The 18,498-nt window shown below is 37.6% G+C and overlaps 1 protein-coding gene across 1 annotated transcript in view; it reads right to left on the bottom strand.

Annotated features, from left to right (window-relative positions):
* RORB (RAR related orphan receptor B) overlaps nucleotides 1–18,498 on the bottom strand; it is a 204,714-nt gene that overhangs the window by 43,137 nt on the left and 143,079 nt on the right. Inside the window, exons 2-3 of the mRNA XM_086415536.1 lie at nucleotides 6,729–6,814; nucleotides 1,492–1,633 (exon numbers count right to left, since the gene is read on the bottom strand). Of these exons, the coding sequence (XP_086271662.1) occupies nucleotides 1,492–1,633; nucleotides 6,729–6,814 (228 nt within the window). The remainder of the gene's footprint in view (nucleotides 1–1,491; nucleotides 1,634–6,728; nucleotides 6,815–18,498) is intronic.

The following is an 18,498-nucleotide window of genomic DNA, read 5'->3' as shown; positions in this document are numbered from 1 at the left end:
AAAATCATCAACTCAAATTCCCACAGAATTTCACTAAATAAATTCTAAAAATCATTTAACCCCTACCTTATACTTTCTTCACTTTAGTAATGTATAAGTACACAGGGCTACAAATTTACCCTACAGAGTAAATGTATGTGATTAGCAAATTTAGAAAAACAGACAAAAAGATCGGCTAATGGAAAATTTTTGCAAACAATCTCTGTAGCTCTAGAATCTACCTATAAACTGAAGGACTCAATATCAGATTATTTTAATTTTTTGAGTCAAATATATCTTATTGGTGTACTTTTGTGCAAGGCAAATTTAGGTGAGCTAGAAATTAGAGAAATGGTAAGAAAAAATCAAGATGCAACTATCTGGAGAAGGCAAGCTAAGAAGTAAACAGTGTATATGTTTAGATATCTTGTAAGCAGAGCTAAATGTATCCAAATGACTAAAAGCCCTGAATTTATTTAATAGCTTATAAAATCCCATTATACTAAGAGACAGTGAAGGCAATTAGCTAAATTTCTTTAAAATCTAGAAATATTGCTTTTTCCTTTTTTGGTCCATACCACCTTGAACTTCATTAGAGGGAGTGTGACCAGAGACACAGAAATCACAACGATTCACATAAAGAGAATAAGTATCAGGGACTTTGTCTGGTCTCAGGCTCTACATAAAAAATAGTTTCATGATTCATTCAGCAAACACTTAGGTGCCTGCTTTTACCCAGATCCTGAGGATTCAGTGGGAACTAAACAGAAATGACCCCAGGACTCAGGGCTGTTCATAATCCAGTATAGGAGTGCTATGGCCAGTGTCAGTGAAAAGAATTTGTTTAGCTGAATACTTAAAAATGGAGGCAAAGCTAGATGAAATTCTTTGTGTGAGCTTATTTGTCCTCTTCATTAATCTAAGAAGGTGCCAAGCCACCCATTTGGGTTGGGTGTGATGGTAAAGTGCGCACTTGAGTCTATTCTGAGAAGGACACCATCTACACAACCCTTCTAAGACATGGAGTTCTGCTACAGCCTCTGCTATCTTCATCTGAGTAGGCCACATTCATAATGGAGCTTTTGGGTTTCCTATAGAAGCAAGTTTTGTTCCTTAGCATCTCCACATAATAAGCAACTTGTGCACTAGTCAGATTTACCCAAGTGGGCCAGGTCTGCCTGGAACTTTCCAGTTTTAGCTCAGAAACTCTCACATCCCAGGAAATCCCTCATTCACAGAGAAACCTGGACAAGTGGTCACCTTTCACCTAATCCAGTTAGCACAGGTTGTTCGGTGAGATACAGGAAAGTCTTTCCTTTCTTCCTATCTCATAGGCAAAATTATATATTCATATGCTCTTACTTTTCCTCGTAATACACTGCCAGCATGTAGCTTTCTTTACTTTGGATCCCCAATTCTCTTTGTCTAGAATTCTTCCAACCCTTTAAACAGATTCCAGCAAAGCACCCATTTGAAAGCCTTTAAGTAAGAAACAGGAAGGCAACGCCTTACCATCTCTTGACATTCCTAGAGCAAGACACTTCTGCAGTCGGCAGTGTTGGCAACGGTTTCTGTTGGTTCTGTCAATTAAACAGTTTCTCTGCCTCGGGCAGGAGTAAGAGGCATTGTTCTGCTGGCTTCTCCTAAAGAATCCCTAGAGGGAGAGAGAGAATGGGAGGGAGGTAGATTTATGAGAAGGGACCATTAATATATACTACAGTGAAAGTAACTGACTTCAATTTTTAAAACTCTTTGGCTACCTCTCCTTGGACAGCTTCCAGACATTTCTGTTGGAGAAAACTTGGACTCTGCCAAGATATGAAGGTATCATTCATTCATTCATTCATTAATATTTACTAAAGACATCTTTGCTGTTCTGTGTGAAGTAAAACAGAACCGAGTTCCTGCTTCCAGAGAGCGGTGGGAAAAAAGTGGCAGAGGAGAGTGTCACATACAGCAAAACTTGTTGGGGATAATGCGTGCGTGCTCAGTTGTGTCTGACTCTATGATTCTACGGGACATAGCCCACCAGGCTCCTCTGTTCATGGGATTCTTCAAGGCAAGAATACTGGAGTGGGTTGCCATGCCCTCCTTCGGGGGATCTTCCTGACTCAGGAATTGAACACATGTCTCTTAGGCTCCTGCACTGGCAGGCAGGTTCTTTCCCACTAGCACCACCTGGGACAATAACACAGGCTTATGTCAAGGCTGTGTGAGTGAGGAACTTGGGGTACTGAGAGTGTGGGTTCAACACATACCACTATCTTCTTAGTTTTTCAGATGCTTTTTCATTCATTTGGAAATGTTTGTGTTTGGCCAGAATGTATCTGGAAGGTTGTATTTCTAACCAATGATGTACCTTAGAGTCAACCACATCTTTTGAATAAAGGAAATACGGTTTATAAACTGCCAATTAAAAAAAATAAACAATAAGTAAAAGCTGAATGAATGCCCTCTGCTTGATCTAGTTACTGAGTCCAAGCTCTCTCTGCTTGCAGCAAGATAGGCCAATAAACCCAGGAGACGAGGTGTTGAGGCAAGGAATACAACTTTATTTGGAAAGCCAGCTAACAGAGAAGACGGTAGAGTAGCATCTTGAAATAACCATCCTGTTGGGCCTGGATGCCAGATTCTTTTATGGATCAGAGATGGGGGGAGGTGAGGAAACAAAGTAAGAAGGCAATTTAATTCTTGCAGCTATCTCTTAGACTGGCAAGCCTCAGACAGGCAGATGTGTTAGTTTCACTTCCTTTCAGTCATTTCTTGGGTGGTGTAAAATGGAATATCTCCTGTCATATCAATAAACAAACATGCCACAGTTCTCTGTGATTCTGGTCCCCCAAATGTGAATTTCGGAGCCAAGCCATGTTGGTGGCCATTTCCCAAGCAAAGAACTCAAGACTGTCCCAGTCCTTCACAGGCAGGCAGGGTCAGGCTATCTTCCTGTGAGTCAAACAAAGGCACCCTGGCCCAAGGGTGGGGGGTGTTGGTGAGGAAGGTGTGTCTCCCTGAGGCAGGCCATTATGTATGCCTCTAATAACAAAGGGGCAAAATAAATACTAAAGCCACAGAAGTAGATCCAGTATGGAGTCAAAATTAACCCATTCCGGTTACTGTCTGAGACTATAGTGAAATAGGAGGTCCTCAAGCAAGTAAGTTTAGGTCTTTCTGGTACAAAATGAACTGCCTTGGACCATACATCACCCTTATAAATAAATCCACAGCCAGCTGAGTTTATTTATTTATTTATTTTGTCTAATTCTTTGGCTACAATCCACGTTAGTTATCTTAGCAAAAATCCTAAATAAACATTTTCTCCAGAGATACGAAAGTTTCCTTCACCCTTTCATTTACCTATTTAATGTTTTCCCCATCACTCCTTGCTCTTGAATTGCAAAACAGCAAAGGTGCAAAGTGCTACAAACAAATAGATTAACCAAGAGAAATGTCAGGAAAAGATAACCTATAGTATTGTCTCTTGGAAGCAGGAAGCCTAGAAAAGGTTCAGGAGGGCTGACCAATGCCCACGATGCCCATCTTGCTGAGAGGTCTGGAAGTGGACACCTGACTTCTTCTGTCAAACAGCTTCCATGTTTCCTCAACTATCAACGGGAGGATAGAGCAGGGCTGGGACTAGGGTGAGGGTGGTGAGGCAACCATCCTGATCACATATTTAAGGGTTGCCCAAAGATGTGGCACTCAGAATAAATATTTTAACACTGATTTTAAATGTTAAGAATCAACATTAATGCACACCCCTCAAAAATTTAAATAAAAGCAGAATTAAAATTATCGATTTTCCTTTTGTCTTGGGCTTCCATATGGCTTGGCAAAGCACTGCAACAGAGAGCTTGGCCAATCTTGTGAAAAACTCAGAAAATGAAGCGTGGCCAAGTATCTCCTCTCTAAGGTTTTGTATTTATAAGCCCCAAGCCATTCAACAACAAGGACTAATTTTGCCCCCATAGTTCCAAGTGTATTATTTATTTAATGGACCAGTGGTGGCAAAATAAGATATCCAACTGTCCAGTTTGAAAGAATTCATGGAGCCCTTAAACAAGAGATCACATCCAAGCCCCCAGGGATTGAAATGATGTACTTCATCTACCGTGAAAGCTGTCAGAAAGCATAACCTCAGTCCATTGGTCCTGATTAAAGATGACTTGGAATTTACATTTTACAAAAAAAGTGTGCGGTTTTTATCTGTGGATACTCTAAGTGCCACTTAGCAAAGGAGTTGACAGAAAAGACTTTTTTTTGAAGTCACAGCTACAGCCCTAATTTAAGGCCAATTTGACATTAATTGTAAGGCATTTCTTGCTTATCTGTTGCTCATTATTGCAAATGAGGTTTTTGGCATGAAAAGGAGATTTCGTTTTAAATTTTTATTGAATGAAAAGGAATCTGAACAAGTGCATATGCTGAAATGATGTTTTTTAATGTGGGTTGCTTATGTTGACCTGAAAACAGGATTATGAAAATTCAGAGACTGATACTAAATGTGCTGACATTGATATCTTATTCTGAGCAGAATTTCTTGAGTTTGCTATTTGGAGAAAAATGTAGCATATTTACAAATGTGGGTTTTTCCATGAAATAAAAAACTTTGTGTAATGTACAATGTCATTTTGACTAAAACCTCAGAATATGCTTCAAAATAACAACACAAGTTCTTTGAATCTGGGTTCCTTCTTTAAATAGAAAGGATGACAGGAACCTAAACACTCATTCTTGGCTATTAACCTGTTGGAATATATTTGTTAAGTAGTTCAATAGTTTAAAAATTACTGCCTAAAACTGTTTAGCTCCTTAGCATGACCACAGATTCATATTTTGAAATCAGACATTTTCTAAATCCAGCTGTAAACAATGAAACAAAACATTTCCACTTTGACAGTGGTCTAAAATCACCATCTCCATGATGATGGTGTTAGTCACTCAGTTCTGTCTGACTCTTTGTGACCCCATAGACTGGGTCCTGTCAGGCTCCTCTGTTTATGGAATTCTCCATGCAATAATACTGGAGTGGGTTGCCATTCTCTTCTCTAGGGCATCTTCCCAACCCAGGGATTGAACCTGGGTCTCTGGTATTGCAGGCAGATTCTTTACCATCTGAGTCACCAGGGAAGTCCTTTATTTTTTTTCCATGGATAGTGTGTAAACTAGACCAGAGCTCTTAAAATTGTATAATAAACCAACACAGTGGGGTTGATTTCACTGGAGAGGGGTCTGATTCCCAAATTATTCCTTTCTATGAAGAAAATTGTCTATCTGCTTGCAGGAAGTAATAACTTATTCTAAGAGAGTAAAAAAATTGCTGATCTGTAATTTTGCTTTATTATTTCATGAGATAAGTTGAGGCACATTAAGGTGGATAGCATGCAATTCTGAATTATAGGCCTGCAGAAGAACAGAATAAAAGGCACATCTCATGATGTTCAAATATGGATTATTGTTTATCACCTCTAAAGCAGGTTGGTATGTTGCTGCGTTAGTACATTTGTGTTATTCTTCCCCCTCTGCATTCCCTCTCCTGACTTTATTTTCATTTATTCCTTTTTTCCCCTTTCCTCCCAGTTTCAATTCCAGAAATTATACTTCTTCGAGACTGTTATGAAGATACTGCCAATTTTTCACATAGCATGACTATCTGAGTTTCAGTACATTTTGTTTCATTTATATCTGAACGTCTTATAAGATTAAGGGTGGTTCTTAGAATCTGTGATTGTGCCACATCTCCTTCATTCTACTGACCTTAAATTAATGATTCATTCAGCTTGCATCTTTGATTGAAAATATAATTGCTTTTGCCAATAACTTTGCCAGTCTATCAATTTCCCTTCCTGGACTGTAGCTTCATTTCATTTGTTCTGGTTACACAGTGCCCTTTTAAATTAGTTGTAGAACTGTTTTCATTTCCCCTTGATATTTAGTCTCTCATCTTTCCTACCTTCTAAGGATTGAATTTAAACATTTACTCTTAAATTTCAAATTTCTCTTATTTCGGATTAGTCTATATTAACTGCTATTCCTCCAGTTTTAAGATTTTAAAAATCACCTTGCTTATAGGAATTGGAAGAATTAGTTGGATTTGTCATGGAGGGGAACACTGGACTGAGAATGAAAAAGAAAAAGTTTGTTCATGTTCTCTCATGAACTAGATCAGTGATATTGGCCATATGACAGAATCTTGTTAATAACTCAGGACCTCTTTGATGAAATTGAGGCAGATTATTTTTAACTGACAAGAGGTTATCTGCTCCACTTTTAAGATTTCATACTTCTAGTTTTTTTTTTTTTTCTGAAATATGAGAATAAAGGATAGTCACAAGCATATTGCAAATGTTACTTTGACTGCTTTCTCAAGCAGATAAATAAATACAGGCCCATTAACTTATAATCTTTATTTTAAATTTTAATGTTGATATAAATGTGCTGGAGTTTACTGGACACAAGATGTTAATACAGCACATCAGTATTTATATTTTGGTACATGTGAATAACTGAGGCTTTTAAATAGCAATCCGTTTCTAAGCAGCTCCTGATGAGTTAGACAATGACAAAAAGGTGAAAGGCCAAATAACAGAAAATCAACCCACCCACCACCAAGCAAGAATTCCTGAGTGTCAGCAGCAGGATAAGAATCCTTTAGCAGGCCTTTCAAGAGCTGTCACCTCTTGCATCGTGAAGCACACAGACGCCTGAGGCCAGCACAGACGCTGTCAGCTGTGCCTTGTTAGTGCCCGTACCTTGCAGCCTTCACACGTGATGACTCCGTAGTGGATCCCAGAGGACTTATCGCCACAAATTTTGCATGGTATCACTTCAATTTGTGCTGAAAGGGGAAAACAGACAGTTTTGAGCTTACAGAGTTGTCTTCCTTTCACCCCCACATCTCCCTCCTCACTTCTCCCATGACTCAGTGTGGAAGACTCAGTGTTCGGGGTGGGCGGGCTGTAGGGTCATCTATTCTATCTGAATGGCTTCCCTAAGCTTCTTCTAAGTAACCTGGTGGTTGTCAGTCCCCCAGTCATGTCTGAGTCTGTGACCTCATAGACTGTAGCCTGCCAGGCTCCTCTGCCCATGGGATTTTCCAGGTAAGAATACTTACGTGGGTTGCTATTTCCTCCTCCAGGGGATCTTCCCGACTCATGGATCTAACCTGTGTCTACTGCGTCTCCTATATTTGGCAGAGGGATTCTCTATCACTGAGGCACCTGGGAATCCCTTTCTAAATAAAGGGCATCGATTTACATTGTTTGTTTTGTTTTCCTTAACCTAGAAAATGTAACCGGGGACTAGAAGTTTTCTAAACTTTTGGTTTCATTGTTTTTTCCTTTTCAAACTTCATGTAGTGTGACTTAAAAATCTCTTGAACCTGTGGTTTTGGTTTTCTTTTTGTATTTCAAACTTTAAGTCACTGAGAATGATCACATTACCTTTTTCAATGATATTTTAAATGAGCAAATAAAGCAAAACTGGAAGGGGTAGAGGTGATTTCATACACTAAATGGCTGGAGGTTTACTTGTGAAAATACCAACGAAGAATCTGTCCAATATTTATTGAGTATCTATATATCCACTAAAATAATAAAGGCTGTTGACATAAGATATACTAATGACACCAATTATCTAATCAATAAACCAAAATTAATACATGGAGATATCAAGGAAAAAATGATAAAGCATATGGGTACATGCTAAGTCACTTCAGTTGTCTCCATCTCTTTGTGACCACCAGGCTCCTTTGTCCATGGGATTCTCCAGGCAAGAATTCTGGAGCAAGAATACAAGAATACTGCCATGCCCTCCTGCAGGGGATCTTCCTGACTCAGTGATCAAACCAGAGTCTCTCAGTCTCCTGCACTGGCAGGCAGGTTCTTTACCACTAGCACCACCTGGGAAGCCCAAAGCATGTGGGTACTATCACTTCAATAGGACTGAAACAATTTCACTGGAGATAAAGAGATTTTGATTTTGAAAACTGTGTAGGAAGTGTGAGGCAAAAGGTATTTCTGCAAGCAGGATGGAACTGAGATGGCCCCGAATGATTGTGGCTTATGATCACTGAGACAAGCAACTTGCCTTTAATGGAAACTTGGGTCATAAAATTGGATAGAGGGAGTGATATCAGATTATGAAGTTCCTGGGGATCAGGCAGAAGAATTTTCACCTGACATCACTGGCTATAAGGAATCAAAGACATGAATGAAGAAGTGGCAAAAGTGGTGGTTTGGTTACTTTAGAAGGGTAAGTTCGGCAGGCTGACCAGAAACAAATGGAAGACAATTAAACTTCCCAAGCTGGGTGTCAGGAGCGCAAAGCGTGATTACCTTACTAGCAGGACAAATGCAGAAGCAGCAGCAAATAGAAAGATAGACCAATAGAAGAAGTGAGAAGATAATGAAAGAGGTGGAGACTGGTGAAGAATCAAAGGTGACTTATGGCTTCCTAGCCTTCAGTGTAGGATTAAATAGAAGACTTGACATAAATGGGTGGTTGGTAGGGCAATTCCTTTGTGGAATATGGTAGGGCATAGGATTTACATTTTGCACGTGTGCAATTTAGTGTCATGCCTTACAGAACACGTATAGAACCTCTTAGAAAGATGATTTTAAGTCATCATCTTTGAGGTTATGGATGAATCCATGATATAAACTTTATTTAGAAGGTAGTAGTTCCCATGTCTCTGATAGTATTCTCAGTGTTGTTAAAATTATACACACTAGGAAGATCTGCTATTCCCACTCCCAATTTAAAATAATTATGCAAAGTATGCTTCAAAATGCTTTATACATCAATCTGCCACTTGGATGCTTTCATGCAGTTTCTCACCCTTGAATATGCAAAACAAATATGCAATGACATAACCCTCTTTTTCTTACCATTCTACTTTAAAAAATAATGTAGCTTTAAGTATTAAAAAATACTTAGCTTTAGGGAAGTACAGTAAATTTTTTAAATTAAATATTTCAGAATAAGTTCAAATCATCTTTATAAGCAAAAAATTCAGTGTTATGTCTCTATTTTTCAGATGAGAATACTGAGGATTTAGGTCATTAATGATGCTCTTAAGGTGACTTGGGAAAAAAATATGGAAATTAGCTGCTTGTCCTGATAGTTCATTCAGTAACCCTTTCACTGCCTCCCACAAAGATAAAATACAAACACAATTTTGAATTCCTATATTATTCAAATATAGCAGTTAAAGAGATAAAAATAAAAATATCAGAAGAGGAGACAAATGCAAAGAAAAAAAACTTACTAGACTATTTCTATTTCCTTCTCTTCTTATATATGAACTAGTATTTGTTTTCAAAATTTTGTGACATGAAAAAAATGTGAGATTTTATATCATTCTGTTCTATTCTGTTCCCCTGGATTCCAGTCCCTAATCTGTTAATGACTGGACCAAGGGAAAAAAAAAAAACAACTCTGATCTCATTTTTTGGTTTAGAAAAGTTTAGCTGACAAACTTCATAGATTTGTGAGGATTAAATGAGTTATTTTCACCTTGTAAATAATAAAGAGCTACAAAATGTCAGTCTTCATCACAATCAAAAACATCATCCTTAGCTGGTATTTCTGATGCTTTTGAACAAAAAATATAAGACACATTCCTTTATTAAAAATCTTACCATTAAAAAGCCCAAATGAATGACACTATAAGTTATTTGTACTTTTTTTTTTTTTTTTTTGAGTAACATTTCCATCTGCGGATTTTTTTCAGTGATTGAAAAACTGACTAAAAATGCCAGGTATCCATTGTACAGTTGTTAGGCTTATATGATATTAAGTCAGAGGCACTCTTCGCATAAATTACTCCCCAGGGAGTAACTTACACGTGGGGAGAATCTGCTTCAATAAGTTCTTAATTATAAAATGATCTAACTCTAAAGGAAATGAAAATAGAGGTAATTTGCCCCCTGGGGTGAGAGAAGATGTTTTGGAAAGCCACAAAGGTTATCTTACACAACTTCGGAAATACAAATGGGATAAGGAATGATTCGATAGAGCATCTGCATATTTATACATATTTATAATTCTAGCTCAACATGTAATCCTGAAGAACCATAAACATTTCAACGGTATTTTTAAAGAGAAAGAAGTCCCTGAAAAGTGTATTTGTGTAAAGCTGTATGTGGGAAGGGAGTTACCAGTTTGGAAAACCTACGACCATTTTTATCTACTATGGTAGAATAGATCGTCTGAGGTTTTTATAGGTGAAGGTGAATTTCAATAATTTAAAGCATGAATCCTTCTCCTTTTCTCTCGTTTAAAATGCACTGCTTTGGAGCTACAGCTTCATAGTTCACACTATGTGTTTTATAAAGCACAGCTCCATGGCAGGGTATTTCAGACACTAGGACAACACATCAGATCATTGCTTCAGTGTTTGCCATTTCTAAGCATCTTGCTGCTATACTTGCCATCATTTCCTGTGTGACTCTCTTGCAGTGGCTGCAGATCTAATGACAAACTATTTATCGTGGTTTCAAAGTGGATATCTAGGGAGGATTTGGTGGCCTGGACCTCACCAGCTGTGACAATGATGGTGATAGAGACTGAGGAGGAAGTTCACTTCCATACTTTTGCTGGATTTGTGGATTAATTCAACAGCAGCTTCTGAGAGACAAATTTAGAGGGGTTGAAATGCCCTGAGAGATGGCTTGAGACATGCACATTTATCAGGTTTTCAATTTCTTATATTGTCCTTTCACTTACATTTTTCTATGGTAAAGCTTTGCGGAGATTAGAGTTAATTTTTATTTACCAATTAAACTTTTTTCTTTATAAAAGTGATCCTATATCTTTTCTTTGGAAATGATATTCTTATAGTGCAAAAGAATGCCAGGGGAGATGTTATATAATTTTATGTTTTACTTCATATTAGAATAATTTATGATGTACAACTAACTTAATATCCCCTGAGTTGGCAGGCAAACCCTATTCAACAATCGAGTAGTAATCCAGATTTGTCTCCCTTTTTGAAGATGGCAGTTCTCACCCTGGCATACTCCTGAGGGTCCTTCCTAGGGAGCCTTACCGCAACACCACTCAAAGTCACCATGCTTTTCATTCTTCCTGCTTCTCAAAATGTACATATCTTTAGTTCTTCTCCTTCAGAAGCCCCTGCTGTAATACCAGGTATTAAGGTTAAATAAACTAATCCAGGCTAATGAATTAACTAGAAAAATGAATCACTTTAATACATCAAAATACCTTAACTGTTAAAAGCATCCATCAGGAATCATAGTGATAATGGGCCTTTTAGGTACTCTCTGTTTGGAGGCAACATTTTTTACTGTGTGTACTCCTGTGGCATTCCTTTCTACCATGCCAACTCTTATACCTCAACCCAGCCATTTTTATATTCTGGGCATTTAAAATCCATTGAGGACAGACTCCAGGTCATAATTCTTTTTAAATATTTTCTATGGACCCTGAAAGAGAATTTTTCTTACTCTTTAAAGCAGTTAGTCCTAATTTTTTTCTTTCAATACAACCAACAGATTTAACATGCCCTTTTATGAAAGAGTCTTTAAGTAATACTGATTTTCTGTATTTGGGATGAGGAGAAGAAATAAAAATCTCTCAAGATTGAAGTGGGTATGTATTTTGAAAAAGGCCCCCAGGTGATTCTGATATGATAAAAGACTCCCACTGAGAATTAAATGAATCAAATTATTAACAAGGTATTCTTTGTAGCACATAAACCATCGGCAAAGGAAGTAAAATCTTGGGATAAGGCCAGAATCTGAGAATACTAAGGAGTGACCCGTAATTCTCTCTGTATTTTCTGGCTTTCATTTGGGGGCTATACTTGCAGCATCTTTTGTTTTCTTAAGGGAAATAAGAATCATCTACCCAGGCTATGATAACTTGCAGTTCTGGACACTAGGTTTGCCTGTCAGATCCTGGTTCCCAGAATTTTACAGTTATGTTAAAATTGGACAGTGCAGGAAGAACTCTTAATGCCTGAGTGAAGCCCAATTTGCATATGTAAAAATTTCCAATAAAGATGACCATTTTGGTTAAAAATCTTTTTGCAGATGGTCTCAGTAGCCCAAGTTGTATCTCCTACTCAAATTATATCTCATCTATCATATGTGGCCAATCTGAATTAAAATCCCTGTTTGTACTCTTCTTCTCTCTCACTGGCAGATTAAGTATTTACCTCTAATAGGTACAAAACTTTCTGCTATCAGATAGCAACAATCCCCAAAGATGAAGCTGGTATTCCTGAAATCTGGTTCCACTGTAACTTTGATTTATCAGAAAACAGCCTGAAGATTGGGGTGGGATGAAAGTGTAGACAAATGACACCCTCAGGAAAAGAGTAAAAGCCTTTGAGCTTTTGTCTTTGCATCATGCTATGTGGTGATTTGAAGAGATTCCTGATAGTAGATCAGGTTTGTGTTCTCATTTATCTCATCAGGGCACACAGCATCTTAATCCCAGCATCCTGCTAAAATACCAAATATAGTGCGTGAAATTCAGTGTACTTTAGTTCCTACTGGAATGCCCTCACATCTATCAGCATCGGGGTTCCTCTTTCTTCTCAAGCTCTTCTCTGTATATTCTGCGTGGTGGTCTCTGTGAGCCCTCAGTTCCATTCAGTTGACAGACAGCTTTTGAATGATCTAAAGATGACATTTACTTTTATATCACTGTATTTCTCTAAACTGTATATCACTGAAGCTAGAGTTACAAAAACCTTACTATCATATGATAATGGCAAAAAGTGATTTTTTTCAAAGGCATAATTTATAGGATTATCATGAAGGAAGTTGATTTATCTTTTGCATTTGAGCACTTATCCTTGAAGAGCTACTTGCCCTCAGACTCCCCAGAAGAGTGAAACAAGAGAGAACGAGACCAACAAAGAACGAAGAAAGAAATTAGTATTATTATTAGTAGCGTTATTGATAAAAAGTTAAATATCGCCTTGGAAGCAAAGCAAATCACTTTTATAAGTCATAGTGGTTTCAATTAATTTCCATTAAGTACATCTTGTCCTGTCAAAGTTTTAATTATAATGAGCTAATGTGTGTGTAGGACCTGACATCATTCAGATTGAAAGCAGCTAATTGTGTCCAGCTGTAAATATACAGCTAAAGTGTCCCATGCCCACTCACAGTGGGGTCTGTAGACCAGTGGAAGGACCTGGAGCATGTTAGAAATGCAGACTATCAAGACTTGCCCGGGCCAATTGCAACAGAATTTGCTTTGTAACAAGCTTCCAGAACAGCATTCAAGTTTGAGAACAAATGTTCTATGATGTCCAGGTAACTACAGTTGTAGGTACTATGAGAACTGATAGAATTTTTAATTTCCCTGACATTATGGGAAATTAAAAACTACACAGGATTCTGGGAAAGCAGATTCTGCTATTGTCTTTTAGGCATTTCTCTTTTGTTCAAAAGGCAGTAGGACAATTGAAGGATTAGTTACAAAAAACACTGGTCATTAATTGACAAGGCAGAAGAAAGAAAAGCCAGTGTATGTGTATTCCCAGAAACATCCCGCATTACTGTAATGCATACCCAGTGTTCATTTCTCAGGTTCTTTTGCAGATTTAACGACTGTCGGCTGTGCCTGCATCTTTTGCGTGTTGTAACACTGCGTGGTGGTGTGTTCTCCCTCTACTGTGGACTTGCTCTTAGTTGCTCTGGCTGCTAGTTTTACTCTCCCAATACTCAGTTCAAAAATGTCTCGCCTGAGAAGATGAAACAACAGTTTTTCTGTTTTAAAAATTGAATCACACCAAGTTTGCTTCTTTTGTGAAAGGTAAGACGGTCAAGTGACATTTGAAACAGAAACGAACTCATTTTAGCTACCCATGGTAATTCTGGGAATAAAACATTTGAAAAGCTGCCCCATCTCATGGAGGCAGATTAGTTAACACAGAATTCAACAGTCATGATGGATACTCATCACATTCCTCTCCTCTATCATAACGCTGTCTTGAGACTTGCTACTCAGAGTGCGGTCCCTGACGAACAGCGATGTGGCGTTGCCTGAGTGCTTGATAGAAATGCGGGCACTTAGGTCCTACTCTAGACCAATGTAATCAGAATCTGCACTGTTAAAGAATTACTGTGATGCATATGCACAGCACACTTTGAGAAATTCTGAAAGAGAGAAAGGAAAGATATTCTACAACTTAACTCTCAGGGTGTCTGTCTCCTAAGCTACAATTCTCTGTGAAGAGAACTTTATGTAAGACAAAAAGGGCATGTTATCTGTTTTGATAGCTGTTCTCCATTTATAAAAAGAAGAAAACAGCATTTTGCTTCAGTGAAAAAACTTGTCTCTCTTCAGTTCCTTAATTTTTTCTGAGCCCTTTTCTCTAGTTTTTGTTTAACTGAAAACTTCAATAGCAAGTTCAGGTTTATGTAGAACCAGCTTCACTGATGGCTGGCAAGACGGAGAAATTCCACACACCAGGTCACATGGATGATTCAGAGTGACCAGGCAGAGTTCACTCCCTGGAGAAAAATTCAAAAAATTCTCCATTCAGAAGATGAAAAAATATAACTTTTCTATGTTAAAAATCTAATTGCATTCAGAGAATGAAGAGAAGTCACAGACTGAGACAAAATACTGTAAAATACGTATGTGATAAAAGACTCGTACGCAAAATATTCAAAGAGCTCTTAAACCTCAAAAACTGGGCAAAAGGTCAAAACTGACATCTCACCAAAGAAAGATGCTCAATATTATATGTTGTGTATTAGTCACTCAGCTGTGTCCTACTTTTTACAACCTCATGGACTCTAGCCTGCTAGGCTTCTCTATCTATGAAATTCTCCAGGCAAGAAGACTGGGGTGGGTTTTCACTTTCCTACTCCTGGGGATCTTCCTGACCCAGGGATTGAACCTGGGTCTCAGGCAGATTCTTTACCATCTGAGCCACCAGGGAAGCCCATCATATATTATTAGGGAATTACAAATTAATATTTTAATATTAATTAGTTAATATTAACAGTGAGATGCCACTACACAGTTGTTAGAATGACTGAAATCTAAAAAAAAAAAAAAAAGACAATACCAAATGCCAGTAAGGATGCAGAATAAAGGGAACTTGTTGCTGATGGGAAAGCAAAATGGTACAGCCACTTTGGAAGACAGGTTGGCAGTTTCTTACACAGCCACATGATGTTACCATATGACTCGGCAATTCCTCTGTTAGGTATTTACAAGTGAGTTGAAAACTTATGTCTACATAAAAACCTGCAAATGGATGTTTATGGCAACTTTATTCATAATTACCCCAAACTGGAAACAAACAAGATATCCTTCAATAAGTGAGTGGATAAACCCACTATGGTACATCCAGACAATGAGCTATTATTCAGTGGCTAAAAAGAAATGGGCTATCAAGCCATGAAAAGATAAGGAGAAACCTTATATGCATATTGCTCAGTGAAAGAAAGTCTGAATAGGCTACTTACTATATAACAGCCTGGAAAAGGCAGAACTCTAGAGACAGTAAAAAACAAACAAACAAAAACAACAGCAGTTATCCCAGCTTTGGAAGATAAATAGGTGAAACACAGAGAATTGTTAGGGTGGTGAAACTGTTCTATGGGATACTATAATGATGGATACATGTCTATGCATCTGTTGAAACTCATAGAAACCCACAGAACAGTACAATACTAAGAATGGACGTTAATCTAAACTACGGACATAGTTAATAACAAGTCAGTATTGGTTGACTAATTAATTGGTTCTTTATTATATCACACTAATGCAAGCTATTAATAATGGAGGAAATTGTATATGAGAGGGTGGGTAGACTTCCGCTCAATTATTCTGTAAATCTAAAACTGCACTAAAAATTCTAGTAAATATTAAAAATAATTGAATTACTGAAAAGTGCTTCTTTTAATGGAGGTGGTGAGAATTGTCTGAGACAGCCCAGCAAAGGCAATTCAGCAAACATTTGTTTTAGGTCACAGATATATGCAAACCAACTTTCTATCTTCAAAGTGAGTACAATGATTGTACAGCCGCACACAGGTCTACATGACCTTAACACAGGGCAGACAGAAGAATGCTTAAATAAACCTGGAAGAAGAAATACATTGGTTTCAACCAGAGAAAACTGGCAAGACTTGGCGGATGAGGTGGCTTTTGAGCCAGGTCTTAGAGAGAGAGCAGGGTAGTTAATGGAGTTAAATGAAAAATAAATAGTAGCAGAATTCTTTTAGGATTATCAAATAATTATGCTTTTGTCTGTAGGCACATATGTCAGGTTGAGTCATAAATTTGCCACCCTTTTGTGCAAGGAGACAGGCAACACTGCCAGTTCCTTGTGATTCAACCCAGTTTTACTGTTCAGTATGCTCTAAGATGTGGTTCCTATACCATGTTCTTTTCAAGAATATTTGAAAAGGCCAATTAAAAGGGATATATATTAGAGAAATATAAAAATAAAGCCACTAAATTATATATCTGAAGGTAGGATTTTCCTGTCAGTCCAGTGGTTAAGACTCTGAACTTCCCATGTAGGGGATGCAGGATCGACCCCTAGTCGGGGAACTAAAATCCCACATGCTGTATGACACAGCCAAAAATAAAATCAATAAGTAAAAATAAAAAAATACACATATATATTTGAAGGTAAGGGATTCAAATTTTGAAAAAACAACACTAATTAAATACACACACACACATATACAGACACTCACACACACCCAAAAAACCCCAAGCAACTGAAAGTACACAGTGGGGTGGAAAGAACATGATATTAGTTTCTCACTCTTTCCATTGATAGAAACACTGAAGACTATTCCTGAAGTTCTCAGAACTTTTTCAGAGAATTCAAAAATAAGAAAAACATGTTTCTTTCTGCATAATGGTAAAGACTAAATCCCTTAAAGTGTTTTAAAAAAAAAAGACAAGGCAGGACTACAGAGGAAAAGATGAAGACAAAGTCTAAAATACAGTGACCAAAATCCAATTCAATGCCTTTGTTCTTGAAAAGAGAAAACTTCGAAATAAATGTGGCATCTCATCTTGTCTCTCATGAGATACCTGAGGATTATTGTCCTACATGAGGACGATGTCCACGTAAGAGCAGAATGTTGGCATCATAGTAACATTCTCCTTACTAATGTAATAAAAGCTTGATTTAATTGGCACATAATGTCCTACAAGTTGCTTGGATAGTCAAAAACTGAACAGTAGTATAATTTATCCCTCTTTCATATTTACAAACACTTCTGTTTTTTTTAGATGGCTCAGTGGGTAAAGAATTTGCCTGCAATGCAGGAGACTAGAGAGCTTGATCTTTGGATCGGGAAGATCCTCTGGAGGAAGAAATGGCAACCCATTCCAGTATTCTTGCTTGAGAAATCCTGTGAACAGAGGAGTCTGGTGGGCTACAATCCATAGGGTCACAAAGATTCAGGCACACCCGAGCAACTAAACACACACACACAATGTGTTTTTCAAACATACCTTTAGCCATAGATACAGCAAATAATTACATAAAGTTTAGACCATGGTGTAAATGAGATATTTATACCAGTTTTGTGTGTGTTGGTGTGGAGGAGAAGAGGATGAAATGGATGAAGAACAATTACTATCAGTAGCCCCAAAGACTTCCTTTGTCATCACAGGATTGATGTAGGGGAAAATTTGTATGAATAGGCAGTCCAACATGTCATGAGGGATCTTTCACTTAAGGGAGGACACTTGGACATCAGTGATCATTAATCCTATAAGAGCTAAGATTTTAGGAACTCATTTTTTGGATTAACTTCAAGAGATTTGATTTTGTTTTTAACATAGTGCTACAAAAGTAAAATACATTATAAGTTTCTGCATTGAGATTACATAAACATCATTTATGTCCTAGCAAACTTGCAATTAAGCCTGTATTGTTTCTGAATTGAATCTTAAAAAACATTATAGAATTGAAAAGACAACCTTAATTTTTATTTCTAGAGATGAGAACAAGTTTGGAGGTTTTGGAGAAAGAAATCTTTGGGTTTAGTTCATCTTTACATAGGCAGCCTGTTTCAAAAGGGGAGACACTTAGAATGTAAAGGAATGTATTCTCATTTGCATGTAGCACCAGGAATTATTTTAGAGGTAAAATGATAATTTAAGATGTTACTCCAGAAGCTCTCCCTTATGATTTCATCCTATTATAAATGTCATAAAGCCCCTACATCAAGGTAGGCAAAGGTTTAGCTACCCAACAAATGTAGAATTATTAGTACCCATTCCCTCGAAGACTGAAGTGCATTTCTGCTGATACCGCACACTTTCCCTAAAGAGATTACCAGCATAATCCTAAATATTATAGGACCCAAGCTATCTTATTTTTGAGCTCATCAGATCCAGCATGCTGCACGTAATCCCTAACAGCTTTATTCAGTGTTTACGTAAGCTGGTGAAGGAGTTCCATGAACAACGATGACCAAGTACTAAGAACAGACACGGTGATTTTCACATTCCATTTTCACAAGTTTCTTTTGAACTGTTTTTCTACAAGCAGCA

The sequence above is a fragment of the Bos grunniens genome, chromosome 8, assembly GCF_055505025.1.
Source record: "Bos grunniens cultivar Pamir isolate PY7600 chromosome 8, Bosgru_T2T1.0, whole genome shotgun sequence".
NCBI classification, from domain to species: Eukaryota; Metazoa; Chordata; class Mammalia; order Artiodactyla; family Bovidae; genus Bos; species Bos grunniens.
This window is presented reverse-complemented; position numbering and strand designations above follow the sequence as displayed.